General features: G+C 33.9%; 10 protein-coding genes and 1 pseudogene across 11 annotated transcripts, besides 3 other annotated features; 8 read left to right on the forward strand and 3 right to left on the reverse strand.

Moving 5' to 3' along the window:
* The first annotated feature begins 1841 nt into the window (after positions 1-1841).
* Positions 1842-1874: a mobile genetic element.
* An 86-nt stretch (positions 1875-1960) lies between these two features.
* TVAGG3_1021530 (nuclear-transcribed mRNA catabolic process, deadenylation-dependent decay) lies at positions 1961-5031 on the reverse strand (the record flags this gene model as incomplete). Its single annotated transcript, XM_001303838.1, has 1 exon — positions 1992-5027. The coding sequence occupies one exon, from the start codon at positions 5025-5027 to the stop codon at positions 1992-1994; it is 3036 nt and encodes a 1011-aa protein (XP_001303839.1).
* A 312-nt stretch (positions 5032-5343) lies between these two features.
* Positions 5344-5444: a terminal%2Cinverted (terminal inverted repeat of Maverick-3 transposon ID:TVAGG3_1021540).
* Positions 5344-18060: part of a mobile genetic element that runs on past the window's edge.
* Positions 6332-7150, forward strand: TVAGG3_1021550 (phage tail repeat-like family; the record flags this gene model as incomplete). Its single annotated transcript, XM_051254836.1, has 1 exon — positions 6332-7150. The coding sequence occupies one exon, from the start codon at positions 6332-6334 to the stop codon at positions 7148-7150; it is 819 nt and encodes a 272-aa protein (XP_051080410.1).
* Positions 7290-7652, forward strand: TVAGG3_1021560 (uncharacterized protein; the record flags this gene model as incomplete). The annotated part of the gene is made up of 1 exon (XM_051254837.1): positions 7290-7652. The coding sequence occupies one exon, from the start codon at positions 7290-7292 to the stop codon at positions 7650-7652; it is 363 nt and encodes a 120-aa protein (XP_051080411.1).
* On the reverse strand, positions 7988-8765 carry TVAGG3_1021570 (uncharacterized protein; the record flags this gene model as incomplete). Its single annotated transcript, XM_051254838.1, has 1 exon — positions 7988-8765. A coding segment is annotated over one exon (778 nt), but the record flags the coding sequence as incomplete, so codon positions are not given.
* TVAGG3_1021580 (phage tail repeat-like family) lies at positions 9462-10019 on the forward strand (the record flags this gene model as incomplete). The annotated part of the gene is made up of 1 exon (XM_051254839.1): positions 9462-10019. The coding sequence occupies one exon, from the start codon at positions 9462-9464 to the stop codon at positions 10017-10019; it is 558 nt and encodes a 185-aa protein (XP_051080413.1).
* TVAGG3_1021590 (phage tail repeat-like family) lies at positions 11581-12165 on the forward strand (the record flags this gene model as incomplete). Its single annotated transcript, XM_051254840.1, has 1 exon — positions 11581-12165. One exon carries the CDS (start codon positions 11581-11583, stop codon positions 12163-12165), a length of 585 nt encoding a protein of 194 aa, XP_051080414.1.
* On the forward strand, positions 12369-12797 carry TVAGG3_1021600 (His-Me finger endonucleases family; the record flags this gene model as incomplete). The annotated part of the gene is made up of 1 exon (XM_051254841.1): positions 12369-12797. The coding sequence occupies one exon, from the start codon at positions 12369-12371 to the stop codon at positions 12795-12797; it is 429 nt and encodes a 142-aa protein (XP_051080415.1).
* TVAGG3_1021610 (uncharacterized protein) lies at positions 13233-13598 on the reverse strand (the record flags this gene model as incomplete). Its single annotated transcript, XM_051254842.1, has 1 exon — positions 13233-13598. The coding sequence occupies one exon, from the start codon at positions 13596-13598 to the stop codon at positions 13233-13235; it is 366 nt and encodes a 121-aa protein (XP_051080416.1).
* On the forward strand, positions 14051-14710 carry TVAGG3_1021620 (annotated as a pseudogene). The gene has a single exon. A coding segment is annotated over exon 1 (660 nt).
* Positions 15066-15391, forward strand: TVAGG3_1021630 (organellar and viral DNA polymerase type B; the record flags this gene model as incomplete). The annotated part of the gene is made up of 1 exon (XM_051254843.1): positions 15066-15391. A coding segment is annotated over one exon (326 nt), but the record flags the coding sequence as incomplete, so codon positions are not given.
* Positions 15654-16370, forward strand: TVAGG3_1021640 (organellar and viral DNA polymerase type B; the record flags this gene model as incomplete). The annotated part of the gene is made up of 1 exon (XM_051254844.1): positions 15654-16370. The coding sequence occupies one exon, from the start codon at positions 15654-15656 to the stop codon at positions 16368-16370; it is 717 nt and encodes a 238-aa protein (XP_051080418.1).

The raw sequence follows: 18060 nt of genomic DNA on the forward strand, positions 1-18060 counted from the left end.
AAACAATATTTTTCTCCATATTATTATAACATGAATCGCTATGATATAAGAAATATATTTTCAATATTGAAATTGAAAAATTCTAAAATTTTTGAAATTCAATTTGAGTGTGATGATCGATAACATATATTTTTTAATTAAAATCTTGTGTCGCTATCATATAAATATACTATTTCTAAATTAAAAATAGAAAAAAAAAAGTACTATTTAATGATGAAATTGCAAATAATATCAATATATATATATTCATGCTGATATATTTTGGGAACAGATTGGCAATCACATAAATAGGATTGTGTTAGTTTGTCATGGATATAAAACAAATTCTCGAGCTAATTGAGCGAATTTAAATCACAAACACTTCTATTTTCTATTACAAGGTATATTTGTAATATACAACCAGTAAATTGCTTTCTCTAACTTTTACCAGCTTAGATGATAGCAAATTAGATACGAATTTCATGACCCCTCACCAAATTCCACTAAAACATATACAAATAAAAGTACTAAGTGGGTATCATCTAACCCTAGAATTATAGCTCCTAGGACTCATCCTAGATGGTAGTTCTGGAAAAACACCTGGTTTTTGGAGTTGCAAAAGTTAAAAATTGAGGGTATTTTTAACTTTGAATTTTTATTATGATTTTGTTCATTCATGTGAATACATTCGTACAAACTATCGTTGTATGATAAATTAACATTTTTTGTGATTTTATCGTATTATTTGCTTGTTGAATTAGAATAAAGATAGCCAATTGCACCAAGTAAAAAATAAAAGTTAATTGCATGCATATACTATATATGTCATTAAAATTCCAAAAATACTCATTTTTAAAATATGGCGCCAAAAATTACGTAGTTTGGCGTCATTTTCTAAAAATGAAAGTTTTTGGAGTTTTAATACTGTATTCATGATTGACATATTAAGGCGTATCTCGCTCAACTTGTCATTTTTAGAAACATCTTTCAGGTATTGAAATGTGAATAATTGAAATTAATTTTCATTTTAAACTGCATGTATATTTACGATTGGTAAATGTTAGTTCATTGCCGGTATATTTATGGTAAATCATATAGTTATTTATTTGAATAATTTGAAAATATTCTTTCTCATGGCTTGCCAATAACAAACATCATTACAATTAGTATTGTAACTCATGTATTTATGTTTTTTTAGATTGATTTTTTAAAAAAGCATATTGTTACTATTATAGTCAGAAAGAAATAATTGTTATGCACTTCGCTTTTTTCGATTCCAAGCTGTTAAATACAATTTATAAATAAGAAAATTAGTACAAATTACAATTCAATTTCCTTCTAACATGCATTCTAGTTCTTTTGAGTAGAACCTTTATTATAACATCGTTAAAGCTATATGATTTATAATGCTTTTATGAACTTAATAGTAAATTTTTCACATATTAATAATTTATTAAATTTGAACAAATAATATGCAGTATGATTTAATATATGATCGGTAGAATAACATATCAGTATTTGGTTAGGTTACCCCGCTTCTAAGGTTTGAAATTAAACTCAACATTTGCTTTTTAGGATTCTTGCCCATGAATATGCTGACAAGTTCATACCTATAAATATACTAAAGTTTGGGCTCTGGCAATGCAATATTGACCGAATTATGAGTAGCTCAAATTATGCAATTTCGACGCCGTTACCATTTCCAAAATCTTTCAAAATAGTATAGATTATACTTTATAGGCTATGGACAGATAATAACTCAAAATATTTTAAAAATACATAATAAATGGAGAGTTATTAGCACTTTTCGATCGGGAAAAATAACCTTATCCGGAAATTCATGGAAACGAAGGGTATTATGAGAGCATGTCAGAAAGTGGTAAGTGCACCCTTAATAGATCATTCTAAGTAGGGGTAGATAAAAGAAAAAAAATAACTAAATACTAAACACTAAATTTTATATCAAAAACAAATCTACAAACAAATTTATTAAACAAAAAAACAAATATAATTTAAACTGTTGGACCAATAATTATTCTTACAATTTCTAAAAATTCTTCCTTTTTCATTGATTTCATTCCTATTTGAAGAACCTGTTCCTGCTCATTCTTCCACAGGTGTTCAAACACTTCGTGAAGTGATTCAGGAGGCTTTGTGACGCAAAGATGTCTTCTTATCAATTCAAGAATCATCTGTTCTTTCAAATTATCTCCCAAACGACTGAAAATCGAAACTAAAACATTCTGACAGAAAGTTGTGTGTGAATTTCGATATCTGACATGATCCATAATAATTGAGAAGAAAATTGGCGAAATTCTGACAAAACCGATGAAAACTTCCAAAATTTGTGCCTGATTATTAAATGCGTCGTGTTTAGACAACCAATACGCGATGCAGAAATAAACAATGCGCCATACGACACTTGAATCCGTTTGTGAAATCACTTTTACGAGATCACAAATTTCAGAGACATTTTCATCAATATTTTGAGAGACTCTGTCCAAAACAAATGGTTCAATTTTTTGTTTGAGAGCTTTCATTTCCTGTGAAGAACCAAATGTTATTCCGATTGGCGGAGGCGCCAAAGAGCTCTGGTTCAAAGAAGTGTTCAATATTATGTTCCTCAGTTGAACAGCTCTCGGAGGAATGTGTTCTAAAAGTAAACAATGATATGAAATAACAAAACTTGGAAATTCATCACATAACGTTGTAAATATACAAACTACGGGCCTGTAGAATGACTCGGGCATGTTAACCGCCAATTTCAATATACAGACCAAATATCGTAAACAAAAGTGAAGTGAAGTTGGATCAGCACTATCAATTAAGACAGGGAATACGTGTGGGTGTATTACCAATTGCATCCATGAAGCTGCGAACCCTGGCATGCTTCCCGGCCCGTAATGCATGAAGAAGGAAATTAATCTTTGTGGATGCAAATCTTCCAAAGCGGAAAACGTCTCCCAGGCAACTCTGAAGATAGCGCCTTGGTGTGTGATAACAGCATGTGGGTTCATCAGTTCACAAGCTTTGAATAAGCCTGGCAAAAGTGACTCTGTCAGAACTTTTTGAGGCAAAAAAGGAACAACAGACGCGTAACAGTCTATTGCGGAATAATCCTTGCTGTCTTCGTCGACACTGGCCAAAACAAGTTGTATAAGGGCAGTGACTTGCGCAGAAGAACCGGGAACGAATTTGGAAATGAATTCTTGTTTAGAGATTTCATCTCCAGATCTGCAAAACTGAACAAAGTATCGGAGAAGAGGAATGAACGCGTGGTCGGGTGTAGGAAGCCTAGGATCGTCCATTGGTGGTTGCATGCCCGTTAACATGTAAAGTGAAGTGAAATTAATTTCTGGATGCTTTCTGTGGGCTTTGAAGATCAATGGCATGGTCCGGTGGATAAGGGATATGGCGGAAGGACCTAAATCTCGACTGGCGAGGATATCAGATAGAATATTGTTGAGAGATGTCAAATCTAATTTATTTGCTTCCAAAAGAGTGGAAATTGTAGTGTGGTTGGGGAAGGCATAACGTAATCTGTTGGCATCGATGATCGCGGGATAGTCAATAAGGATCTGTCGTAAGATTTTTGCGGCGGATTTAGAAAGTACGGGATTGGAGGCCATTGATAGAGAAAATATCATGTTGATTAATCGTGCAGGCGCTATACCCAGTTTTGGTGTCTGTATTGAGTGGCCTTCCCCAATAAAATAATATTTTCTGACAAAATTTGCCATTTCAAACATTTGTGCGTATTGACGAGGAAAGTTTGAGACATTGGGAACGTAGTTAAAGAAGTTATAGATGTCGTTAGGGTTTTCTGATAAAATCGAAGAATTTGTCCTTGGAGCGAGGAAAGTTTCGTGTGTGTCTGGATCTACTTGGAATACAGCATGCATATCGAATGATGTTGGGTCGATGTCGACTGGTCTGTTATAAAAAAATTGTATATTCGTATTTAACATTGATGCAAAGTTATCAACAGCCTGGTGTATGTCATGTCTTACACCTGGGAAATTGACAACTGCGGCCATGATCTCCAAAAGGCCGGCTGTATATGGATTCGGAAGTTGATAAATCGAACTCGCTCGAGAATAGTAACCTGTAAGCAAAATAACGGCTTCTTGGAAACACCCGAGACGTATAGATTCTTTCAATAGCTTGTGCATGTCTAAATAATAAAGAGGAGGCGGAGGTCCGCGAGATATCGAAAGTAAACCAATCCAAATACCGATTTGATGGAGCTGAAGATGGTAACTACACCTTTCCCATCTGAGAACGCCTTTGCCATCTGTAATTGCGTTGGAAATGAGATGTTTTGCATAAACGCAAATGGCTTCGAGAAGAACTTTCGGAGCCTCACGTAAAATATCTGGTATTGGTGAATTTAAAACGTATGATATTAAATAGTGCCTGCGATGCTCTTCTTGCATTAAATAAGCTTGTTGAACGACTTCTTCGAGAGTTGCCTTCATTGGAGGCTCGTGTGGACTCTTGGAGATAGGTAAAAGATTGAAATGTGGTTTTGCTGGGATTTGGAATGGTCTTGGAGGAGTTGGAATCGCAAAATGATTTCGTGAAACGTATGAGTCAACAGGAACGGATGTTTCGAGAACTTGGTTAATAGCAATGAATAAATCTGGTCTTCTATAGAGAAAACCTGGAGTTGTAGCGACGGATTCTAAAAATGAAGGAAATTTATAGCCATATAGAAGTATTTCCTGTGCCATTGCAATGCAACATTGCTCACCGTAGTACGTGTCTTTCTTTTCAAGTAATAAATTAAAATATAAATATAATGTTGGTGAAGGAATGAGATTATTAATTGCAAACCAGCCAACAACAGCTGCATAATCTGGTGTAATAGGCATTTCTAATAAACATCGTAGCAAACAAACTAATTTCATTTTCTTTTGATTTCCAAGCAAATTGTAACAGGCATCAAATATTTCCCTTACTGGTTTTAAAAGTATAGACTTGGATTCTGCAAGACGTTCTTGCTTAAAGTCATTATTTGACCCTGAAGGGAATAAAAACAAACTCATTCGAAATCTGATGAAGAGAAAAAGTGACGTTTTCCTTGCATTCCAGAAAAAAAAAGGAATTCTAAAAGTTTAAATATTGAAATTTTGTTTTCCTGAAGAATCTTTTAACTAACTGATACACCCTATCCTAAATTAGAATGATAAATTTTCTTCTATAAAGATATCGATAGACAGGCATCTGTCCCTGAAACTCCAACAACAAGTATCTTGTGAGTTGGAATAGAGTACATTGCAAATCTCAAAATCAAAATTTGAACGCTTCTCCGTTTCGGATTTTGGACAAAATAACGTGACTTTCTGTACATCGATTTTATAAAAAAAAAAAAAAAAAAAAAAAAAAAAAAAAGGTAGTGGGGCTTCCAGGCACTTCGTGCCTTCTAGCCCTGAAGATGTTTAGTATAAATGAAGTTTTTATTCGGAAAATTGTTAGTCTTCTTGGTCGAAAACATTATATAATGTTTCACTTTTCACAAATTATATATGTTTTCATGTTTTGTCAAGACTTCTTCGTAAATGTTTTGTCAAGACTTCTTCGTAAAATCAGACAAAAATAATGTTTAGGGTAGAAGGTTAGATATAACCTCTTTTCTAACCTCTTTTCTACCCTCTTGAATTTGTCAAGATTTCTTCGTAAATGTTTTGTCAAGACTTCTTCGTAAGACTTTGTCAAGACTTCTTCGTAAAGACTTTGTTGAGATTTCTTCAAATTTACACCAAAAATAATGTTTAGGGTAGAAGGTTAGATATAACCTCTTTTCTAACCTCTTTTCTACCCTCTTGAATTTTCATGAAATTTACACCAAAAATAATGTTTAGGGTAGAAGGTTAGATATAACCTCTTTTCTAACCTCTTTTCTACCCTCTTGAATTTTCATGAAATTTACACCAAAAATATATTTTAGGTGAAGAGGTGAGATATAACCTGTTTTTTCACCTAATTTTTCACCTCTTGAATTTTCATGAAATTTACACCAAAAATATACTACTAGGTCATTTACGAAGAAATCTCAACAAAGTCTTTACGATGAAATCTCAACAAAACATAGACAAGAAAGTTCATGAGAAATTAGATGAAGAAGTCTTAACAAAGTCTTTACGAAGAAATTCATGAAAATTCAGAGGGTAGAAAAGAGGTTAGAAAAGAGGTTATATCTAACCTTCTACCCTAAAATATATTTTTGGGTCATTTACACTCATTTACGAAGAAATCTCAACAAAGTCTTTACGAAGAAGTCACAATAAAACGTCTGTCAAAAACCGCTTTTCTGTCACTTTTCAGGAAAACATTTTATCAAAATTTTTAAATGAATTTTACAAAACCACCGTTACCCTTCTTTGGAAATAAGAGTAGATGTAAAGATATTCTATTGAGAGAACTTAAGAAACTACCGAATGGTCTAACATTTGTAGATTTGTTCGGTGGAAGTTTCTATATATCCCATCTGTGCCATACAATATTCCCAGACTCAAAGATTATATGCAATGACTTCGACAACTATATGAACCGTCTCAAACATATACCAGACACAAACAAAATATTGAGTGAGTTGAAAGAAAAGATACCTATAGGTAAGATGGAACGTATACCATTAGATAAGAAAAATACTGTCAGAGAGGTTTTGAAAAAAGCAGAATATATAGACTGGGATAGTATATCTGCTAGACTATTATATAGTGGTGCTATAAGAGTTCATGACATTGAAACACTTATGTCAAAAGTTTTATATCTTAACTATACAAATGTTTTCAAAGAGGACATAGAAAAATATATTGAGGGTATAGAGTTTGTGAGATGTCATTGGACAGAGTTGTATGAAAAATATAAAGACAAGGAAAATGTTTTCTTTATAGTAGACCCGCCGTTCTATAACACATGGGATTTTCAATACCAAGTAGACTGGACTTTGAGAGACTCTTTAGAAACTTTAGACGTTTTACATAACCATCCATGCTTTTACTTTACATCCGATAAAAGTGGTTTGGAAAGTGTCATGAGATGGTTAGAGGACATACATGACTATGAGTTTAGATACGATAAGATAGAATATGAGAGAGGTCCTATAAACTGGAGAAAGTGTCATAACAAAGAAATTTTACTAGTAAGTAAATGTGGTTTGAAATAGGACTACTTGTTTTAGGTTTTTTCCATTGTGTCATTTATTTATTTGACGTGGCAGAAAAGTACAGAGAATATGAAGATGAACCAATGCCTGCAAATGTTCAGTATATGTACTCGTAAGAGATATTTTTATCTAATATTAAATGGACGCACAGAACTTAGCAAATGCACAGCAACCTGGACAACCAAACCCAGAGAATATTCCAAATGAAGTTAGAATACAAACTGCAATGGCAAACTATGGTCAAGTGCCAACAGATGTACAAATGCAAACTGCCATGTCAAATGACGCTGCGTTAGGCTTACCACCATGGTATGCAAATATGAGATGGAAAGAGTTTTATACAAACCCCGAAGTGGGATATAAACAACTCTATGCAGATGACGCGAACACAGGAGTTGACCCAGAATATGTTTTCTACCAGAGGAGAAACAGAATGTATGAGCTCCAGTTAAAGAATGCTATGGAACTCAACAGGAAACGTAAGAGACTAGGCGGACATTAGATTTTTACATATAGTAAAATGGGTTTCTTTGGAAGAATAGGAAACTTCTTTCGAAATGTTGGAAGAGGTATATGGAATGGAATAAAATCTGTCGGAAGAGGAATTTGGAACGGAGTCAAAAATATTGGTAAAAGAGTAGGTCAGTTGTTGGTATTATACCTAAAGACCCTGAACCAGAAGAACAAGCTCCTGTTATACAACAGCCTGAACCTGCACCACAGTCTAGTTGGCAACCAAATCCAACACCTCAACCGTATTAAAAAATTATATTTTTACCGTTCGATAGTAGTTGTATATGAAACTAAGTTCTAAGTAAAACGCATGGTATAATGGAACTATTCTCTTTCTTCCATCTGTTGTAAACCATACTTGAAAGTCTGAAATACTTCCACTTGGTGGTTCATATAGCTTTGTAGGTTTTTCGTAAAAGTCATTTGCCAAGCATAAAAAAGAGTTTTGTGCACCAGAAAATGAAGCATGAACTATAATAGCAGCTGGGTCGAAAACATCTTTAAATAAATATGGTTCATCTCTTGCATATCGACTGTAAATATTTGCTAAAGGAAGTTCGACTTTCTGATTTAACATTCTTTGCAAATAATACCATGACATTGCAGTGAATTCTGTATATATTTGTTCGTCTTTCTTTGGATTGTCTTCGTAGATTTGAAATGACACTTGTGAATTTTGTTTGTCATATACAATTCTCACATAAAGTGTGCTCTCGGTATTTGCATATTCATCAGCATATTTTGCATAACATGAATTTATTTTATCTTCTATATTTTTTAACGCAGTCTGTAGAGAAGATGAAAGGTCAACTTGTATTAGCTCAATTTCTTCCCACATTTTTCGTTTCCCTTCAGATATATAATCTATATGAAACCTTACAATAAATGGAAAACTTTTATCTTCTACAGACACAAACTTCATTCTACGAAAGCCAATAGCTTTTGTGACAGATGGGTCTCTTAGCCATCTTAATGGGTAGTCAAAACGATAGCCTTCATGCTTTACGGTCTCTGTCTCAAACTTTTGACCGACATTAGTAAAAAGTTCATCTAATGGTTTAGTTGTAGCAACTCTTGAATTTTCTTTTTCTATTGGAAGCATATTTTATCTAGAATAAAAATGTCGAAAGAAACAGCGTCTATGAGAGAAATACAACACAACCGACAACTCATTTTGCAAGCTCTAAATAAGAACACAACAAACTTTTCAAACTATTCTAAGATATCTGAGTCATTGAAAGAAGGAAACTTAAAACTGACGATAAACCCAATGACAGATGAGTTTCTGTTTCAAGACAGTAAGAACCATACTGTTTGTATAAATCCAACAAAAAGAACTTTAAACGAGAAACCTATAGATGAACTTCTTTTGAAAGCAGATATTGACAACAAAGCTGACAAAGAGTATGTAGATGCAACAAGAGACTATATTCTCGCATGGACAGATAGAACATACCCACAAAAACACCATACACATAACATCTATGACGTAGATGAACTACCAGCAATGTTAGATGACAAAGCGGATAAAACATATGTTGACAATAAAATGTCAAGTGAAGTGACAAGAGCTGACAAAGAATATTCTAAAAAGACTCATACACATACCATTGCAAATATTACAAACTTACAAGAAACCTTAAACAGGAAAAGTGACGTTGGACATACACACGATTTCTTCGCAACTGTTGGTATAGAAAATATTGAAGGAACGGTTGAAGAAACTGGTGGGGATGTATTAAATTGGAAACCTCCTAACTTTCCACAAGGTTTAACATCGGATGAAGACATAACAACGATGAGATACATTAGATGTAGAAATGTCTATGTCATGGAGGATGAAAACAAAGTTAAATTCACTGCTCAAGATTTATATGATAAAAAAGCTGACAAAACAGAGCTTCAAACGTTAAAGACAGAAATACTTCAAACAGTATATCCTATAGGTTCTATTTACACGTCAATGAACTCTACCAGACCAGAAGTAGTACTTGGTTTTGGAACTTGGACTCAAATAGTCGACAGGTTTTTGTATTGTGCAAACTCTTCAAAGGAAACAGGTGGAAGTAAAACGATTTCAGGTGCAAATTTACCTGCGCACAGTCACTACGTAAGTTTAACTACATCTGAAGCAGGTTTGCATAGTCATAGATTTTGGGATTGGTCAGGAATGACAAAAGGTAAAGGATATGATGTTAAAGAGGACGTTAAGTTTGCTATAAATTGTTACTGGAGTAACACTGAGGTAGGAGGAAGCCATACACATCGCGTTTCAGGATATACGCAAACAACGGGACAAAGTAAAGACTACATGCCACCTTACATGACAGTTTACGCATGGTATAGAAATGCTTAGTCGTCATTTTCAACTTCTTTAGCATATTCGTCAGGAGTTGTCTTATATTTGTTAGGAACTGTCTTTGAAAGTATACCACCTTGAACTTTGACAAGTTTGAAACGAGGTCTGACAATAGTCGTTTTATCTTCTGCTTGCAGTGTGTACATTTTGCCATGTTTGCCTAAAACTTCATAATATTCTCTTGTATACTTTCTTCTATTTTTACGAACACGAATGTGAGTACCTGTCGAGTTCCCATTGTTGTCATAGTCAATAGTATTTTCATATGGGTCGCGTTTAGGTATTTCTATTTTTACTTTGTCACCTTTCTTAAGTTTGAAGCCTGGCATTCTTTCTTGTTTGTCTCTTTTGACTAAACTATTAAATATATAGTCTTTCTCTAAGTCAGGGTTGTTTTTCATTTCTTCGGGAGTGGTTTCCCAAACCTTTTTGTTTACGGTTATTGTAAATATTTAAAACTTGTCTCATCTTTGCCATGGAGAAGTGTCTATTTGTCGTCATATGACATTTCATCTACTTCACCACCTTGTGGTTGGTTTAAGTCTCTTAAGATTTTTATACAACTGTCAATGACACCAAGAGCAGAATGGTTTTGGTCGACAATGAAATATTGGTTTACATTTTTTGAACGCAGATAGTTTTTAATATCGTCTGATTTGAAAGAACTTTCACAGTCAGATGTCAGTTTTGTTGGATGGTATTTGTCAACGAATATTGTCAAAGCAGTTTTCACATCTAAAATATTTTTGGACTGTAATGGTATGGCTTCACAGTATCTTGTGTTTTGACCGACAAATATTAGCCAGTATGGTGGTCCATCTTCTCTATACCTCGGAATGTTTTCCAAGATATCCATAAACCAAGCATTTGGTGTTGAACTAAAGATTTTTACCATGAGTGCTTTCTTTGTTGCTTTAGAAACATAGGGGTCCTTGTTTGAATTCGTCATTTTTAACCCATAAGAAATGGGTTTATTTGGCGCATTAGCAGGAGTTGCATCCAGATTTTTGCCCGCAGTGGGAACAATAGCCAGAGGTGCATTTGGAATTGGAAGGAAGATTTTGAGTACATTAGGTATACTGAAAGAGAAAGCACAACCTATTATACAAACTGTACAGAAAGGTTGGGAGGTAGCACGAGATGCAGCAAATCTTATTCCAAATCCTGAAACAAGAGGAAAAGTTCAAGGATGGATGGACAATGTAGGAAGAGAAGCAGGAAACTACTATAACAAAGCAAATGACTACTATAACCAAGCAGGCACTATATGGACCAAGGTGAAAGATTCTTTAACAGAGGATATAACCATGCACAACAGTGGGTAAACAACAACCAACCGCAACCGCCTCAAACTTGGGGAATGTAAAGTTTTTTACTGAGATGAAATGAACAATACAGCATTGAGACAAATGGGTTCAAGATGGATTTGTCGACTTCCAGCAGTTACACAACACGTGTTTGTCAAGTTCTTCCTATACCTCAGGAAGTTTTAGACCGACTTAAAAAACTAAACAACCAGTTGAAAACAAACCAAACTAAAATTTTTTACTGAGATGAAATGACCGAAGAAGTTGAAACGGTAGATTTGACACCACAAACAAAAAGTTCAGAACCATTGTCAAAACCTGTCAAAGAACTTACAGATGAAGAGAAAAATTCAATAATAGAAAGTGCCAGGTCTGGAAATACAAACCCTAACTATAAAGTCACTTTTCATAGAAATGGAACGGCTAGTATCTCAAAAAAGAAACAGACTCTCACAAATAAAATATTGAAGTCTGAAGGAGCTTTCGAGACAACAGATGGAAAAGTTTACTTCACTGACCAACAGTTCATTATAGAACATCTCATTGACTTAGAGTCGAAATATTCTAAACTTTACAACAAACACAAAAAGTTGAAAGGAAAACAAAAACAAATGGCATATGATATTTACGAAGATGTTGACGACACAACCATACCTGCAAGTGAAGTAAAGTCAGGTGAACCAAAAAGTGACGAAAAACCGATAGAAGAAGGGAAGCCAAAAACTGAAGATAAACCAAAACCAAAGGTTAGTTTCCAAACTAAACCAAGTCAACCTTCATTAGCTGGTATGGGTTGGCGTCAAAGACTTTTGGCAGCAGGCGGTTATGTAAAGTAAAGAAAAAAATATTTTTTTAAAAAATATATTTTTTTATTTTATTTGAAATGTACGCTGAGTTTGTTGGAACAGACCGTTGGAAAACTTGTTTGTTAGATGAGAAATATGAAATTCACTGTTGTGAGTCATTTGAAGTCAGAAACAAAAAGACAAAAAGAGTTTTAAGCGGATGGGAGCAAAAAGACGGATATGCTGATATGAAGATGGGTGGAAAACACTATCTTAAACATGTTGTCATTGCAACTCATTTTATACCGAACCCTAACAATTTACCTTTTGTAGACCATATAAACCGTATAAGAAACGACAATAGACTTGAAAATTTACGTTGGGTTACTCGTTCTGAAAACAATAAGAACAAAGGCAAATTTGGAGATATAGTATTCGAATTTGTCGACGAACTAGAAGATGAAGCAATTGAAATTACAGACTATGGCAAGCATACGTTTGAGTTTTACTACTATAGCGAAGAACAAGACTCTTTCTACTTTTATACCGGTGTAAACTATAGAAAATTACAAGTATGTTTTACTAAGGCGGGCTATGCTCATGTAAACGCTAGAGATACAGATGGAAAATACGTTCAAATACTTCTTAACAAATTCAAGAAGCTATATGGCATACCATTTTAAAACAGTATATTTTTACATATATTAAATGCTTCGGGTTGAAAAACAAAGAACAAAAGTAGCAGATACAAAACAAACATTTTATGAGCTTACAAAGGGTGTTATGAATGAATTCAGCAACATACATCCTGACCTCGTTCATTTTGTTGCTAAATTCAGTAAAAATATATTTTAGGTGAAGAGGTGAGATTTCACCTCTTTTTTCACCTGTTTTTTCACCCTCATGAATTTTCATGAATTTTGTGCTGAATTCGACAAAAATGAGTTTTTGGTTGAAAGAATACGGTGGAGCCAAAAGTGGCTCGACCTCAAAACAAGCATTTTGTGAAGAATATACCAACCCGCGGAATTCGGCGGGTTGCTTTTTATACAAAGTTCAACAGGTGAATTTTCATGAATTTCCTTAAGATAGAAAAAAAGTGAGTTAAAATGAGATGTTTACTGAACTGGCTGAATGCCGCCTTCTGTAGTTATGTAGAATGGTTGACCAGAGAAGTGGAACAGTGCTCTGAGAATTTGTATAATTCGTGGAATTGGACTCTCTCTGTTTGGTATTTTTATCCAAGGACGCTTGGCAAAGAACTTAACAAGAGCTTCTCTTTTGGCGTCCTTTATGTCGTCGAAAGGAGTGTTTTCTGGTATTTGAATTGGAATTCCGGTTTCAATTTCGATTTTCAGCGCACCTCTTCCAGACAACCAGAAGCCGAGGGACTTGTTGGCTTTGTCCTTGCCCAAATACTGCTTAACAACTTCATTTATCTCTATAAGGTAAATTGCCTCATCTAATGGCTCGATGTTGTCCATTGTACTTTTTCAGAACAATACTTGTACTGTTTCAGAACAATACTTGTACTTTTTCAGAACAAGACTTGTACTTTTTCAGAACAAGACTTGTACTTTTTCAGAACAATACTTGTACTTTTTCAGAACAATACTTGTACTTTTTCAGAACAAGACTTGTACTTTTTCAGAACAAATTTCCCGTAAAAGCTCTCAATTTGTGAGAAAAATTTTCTGTTTCAGAACAAGACTTGTACTTTTTCAGAACAATACTTGTACTGTTTCAGAACAATACTTGTACTTTTTCAGAACAAGACTTGCACTGCTTCAGAACAATATTTGTACTGTTTCAGAACAATATTTGTACTGTTTCAAGACAATATTTGTACTGTTTCAAGACAATATTTGCACTGTTTCAAGACAATGTCCGACGTCCCACCAAAAAATATTTTTTTTATTTTTATTGTAAGAACAGTATGACAGTCGAAGCAAAAACGTTCACGAACAAATCTAATGGCGAAACATTCACAAAAGGCACTTACAACGGTATTGAAGTCTTACGTAGAGACAAGGATGGTTATATAAATGTAACAAATATGTGTCAGCAGTTTAGGAAAGACTTTAGAAAGTTGTTGGAAAATAAGTCCTGGGAAGAGTATTATACGGCATTTTGTGAAGAATATACCAACCGCCGGAATTCCGACGGTTGCTTTTTATACAAGTTCATGCAGGAATTCCTGATGAAATCAAACAGGTTAGAGGAACGTATGTAGACCCAAGACTCGTAAACTATATTGCAATGTGGGCTTCTCCAAAATATTGTATAGCAGTTGGAAAAATTCTGGACTCCATAGACAAGAAAGTTCATGAGAAATTAGATGAAGAAGAACTCGAAGATACAGTAGAAAATGCTAAACCTTTGTTCGAAGAAGAAGTTAGAAAAATGCATGAAAAACAAATAGAACATGAACGTGAGATATGTTCTGGTTATAGAGACTCCATACGAACTAGACCAATGGGAACAAGAAGATTTAAAGAGAGAATTTAGAGAATATGAACTCGCTAAGATAGCATTAGAAGCTGCAGAAAAGAAGTTAAAAGCTTGGGGTTGTTTTGTACAAAAATATTGTGAGTAAATGAACCATTTTGTTGCTGAATTCAATAAAAATATATTTTAGGGTAGAAGGTTAGATATAACCTGTTTTCTAACCTCTTTTCTACCCTCTTGAATTTGTCATGAATTTCATCGTAAATGTTTTGTCAAGACTTCTTCATAAATGTTTTGTCAAACATGAACGTAAATGTTTTGTCAAGACTTCTTCATCGTAATGAGTGTAAAGGACCCAAAAATATATTTTAGGGTAGAAGGGTAGCTCTACCCTCTTTTCTACCCTCTTTTCTACCCTCTTGAATTTTCATGAATTTTCCCGAAATAAAAAATAAAACTAACTTTATTTTTTTATTTTTTTTATTTTGTATAAAAAAATAAAAATGTCAACAATCGGCACAACAACAATTCAAACAACTACAGCACCAAACTCTTTAGTCATGAACCCAACTTCAATGTTAGTAGAGATGAAAAGCTTCATTCCTTCTTCATATACTTTCGAAACAAAAATCCAGAAGATAAAGCAAGAACTTTTAACAAGTAATTTAGACTGTAGTGCGAAAGATGAAACAAATGAACAGTATCTTTATGAAATGCAGGATATTATTGACCATCTACCTAAACTTCCTGAAATACAACAACAAAAACTAACCATTCCCGAATTTGACGAAATAGAAGTCAGACTGACTGACTCAGTAGAAATAAAGAAGTTCATACGAAAGGTAAACTATGAATTCCTTGGATTTCATTGCAACCACAAAGTCATGGACATTGACCTTTACAAATCCGAAGAATTTAAGACCTACGACAACTTTGTTTCGTTAGTTGCAAAATGTGTTTGGGAAATAAGAGATAAAGATAGTAGGGGTAAGGTATGGAACGAACAAATAAAACCCGCTATGTTCGAGATGAAGAAAACCATTGACGCCTTAGTCATACTAGCAGGTAAGATTTCAATGTACAATGCTAAAATGAACCCACAATGTTCAAAATGTAAAGCAGCAATGAGGAAATATAACTACTCCGTCAAAGAGATAGAAAGAATGAGAAACGACTATGCAGATTTAAAGAAAGAAATGACAAACAATGAGTTTGAAACAGTTGGAAAGATAGACAATGAGACCAAAGTGGTTAGAATAGGTGATTTAAACGTAAGATACTCAAAGAAATACAACAAATATTCTTTGTCAGACATTTTATCTCCATCTGGAAAGAAAGCAAAGGACTGGGTTAGAATTGCTTCTAGTCAGAAAATTTTGACAAGAAATCCTGAGCTTATGATATCGGTAAGATTCTATGGAACTACAGCATATCTCATCGACAAAAGTCTTATACCAATAGTTTTGTTATGGTTAGACCCAGTTGTTGGATATAATTTCATAACATATGGTTCGTTCGACTCAGAACGTTGCAGTGAAGGCTTACTTTACATCGTTCAGAAACCGAAGGACTTCAATACAAAGAGATATAAGATAGGAAGAACATTTAATATAACTCAAAGATATGACAGTACAGTCAATAGAGTCAAGGTTGTGTTGGTTAACGATATGAGAGCTGCAGAAACAGAACTACTTGAAAAGTTTGAGAAAATGTATGGTGCTCCCATAAAAGGTAAAGAAACGTTTGAAGTAGATGAGATAGATAAAGCTATAAAATTATTTGACGAAGTTGCTGAAAAATACATGTAAAAATAACGTTTACCATGTAAAACGCTTATAAAATAACTGGGGTAGAAAAGAGGTTAGAAAACAGGTTATATCTAACCATCTACCCTAAAATATATTTTTTGGTCATTTACGCTCATTACGAAGAAGAAGTTTCGACAAAACATATATGAAGAAGTTTCGACAAAACATATATGAAGAAGTCTTGACAAAACATATATGAAGAAGTCTTGACAAAACATTTACGATGAAATCATGAAAATTCATGAAAATTCACGAGGGTAGAAAAGAGGTTAGAAAACAGGTTATATCTAACCTTCTACCCTAAAATATATTTTTGCTGAAAAATGACCAAATTTCATGAATTTCCTTAAGATAGAAAAAATAAAGTTAGTTTTTTATAAAATATTTTTTTATTTTGTATGTAAGAACATATATGACAACAACAGAGAACACAACAACAGTTATAGTCCATGAAGCTATAAATGAAGAATATGAGTGGGTTCAGTTTAACAAACAGTTACGTCTCATTCGTTCGGTCAAAGATGACATGTACCAAATGCAAAGTATTTTGACAGCATGTGCTACACCAGATACTAAGAAACCACAAGACTGGTTTGAATTAAATAGCACTCATGAACTTTTGAGTGAGTTCGAACATGTAGAACTTAAAAAGATGTACCAAGACAGACAAAACTTACCATCGTATCTAAAAGGTATATATGTTCATAAGTTCCTAGTTAGTTCAATAGCAATGTGGGCTTCACCTCGCTATGCTTGGTATATTTACAGACTTCTTGACGAAGTTGCTGAAAAATACATGTAAAGCGTTTATTTTTGGTCTTTTATACAAGATAGAAAAAATAAAGTTAATTTTATTTTTTTTATTTTTTTATTTTGTATGTAAAGACAGATATGTCAACAACAGAGAACACAACAACAGTTATAGTCCATGAAGCCATAAATGAAGAATACGAGTACATACAGTATAACAAACAGTTACGTCTCATTCGTTCAGTCAAAGATGACATGTACCAAATGCAAAGTATTTTGAATACTCTTCGTTCTACAAAGCAAGCACGTCATTGGTTTGAAAACCAACAGACAAAAGAACTTTTAGAAGAATTTCCTCATATGTTTGCGAGTGGTAGAAAACCGCGGAACGAGATTCCGTACGAAAATCGTAAAAATTTGCCAAATAGTTTGAAAGGATATTATGTTCATAGACTTCTTGTAAATGCTGTTGCAATGTGGGCTTCGCCTCGTTACGCTTGTTATATTTTCAAACATCTAGATGAAATTCATAGACAAGAACGTGAAGAGCTAGAGAACAAGCTTGAAGCAAAAGACAAAAGCCTTCAGAAAAGAATACCACGTTCGGTACCAAAAGGAAAGGAAAAGAACTATAAGTATATGATTTACACTGAAGAGATGGAAAATGAAGAAGACAGAGATATGGTTATGTTGCATTTAGTCAGAAGAAACAACAAAAGCTTTTACGACCTTGCTAAGATTTACAAATCTGACAGAAATTGGTTCTATCGCGAAAACTTACCGATTTCAATGACACCGAATGAAGATGTTAAACAGATAGTTCAAGATACGTTACCTCAAACACACTATGATATGAAAGGTTGTACAATACTTACCTTCAAAGAAGATTTGCCATTGTTAAAGGAAAAAATAACAGAGTATTTTGACAACTTCAAACAAG

This window comes from Trichomonas vaginalis, chromosome I (genome assembly GCF_026262505.1).
Source record: "Trichomonas vaginalis G3 chromosome I, whole genome shotgun sequence".
In the NCBI taxonomy this organism is placed as follows: domain Eukaryota; phylum Parabasalia; order Trichomonadida; family Trichomonadidae; genus Trichomonas; species Trichomonas vaginalis.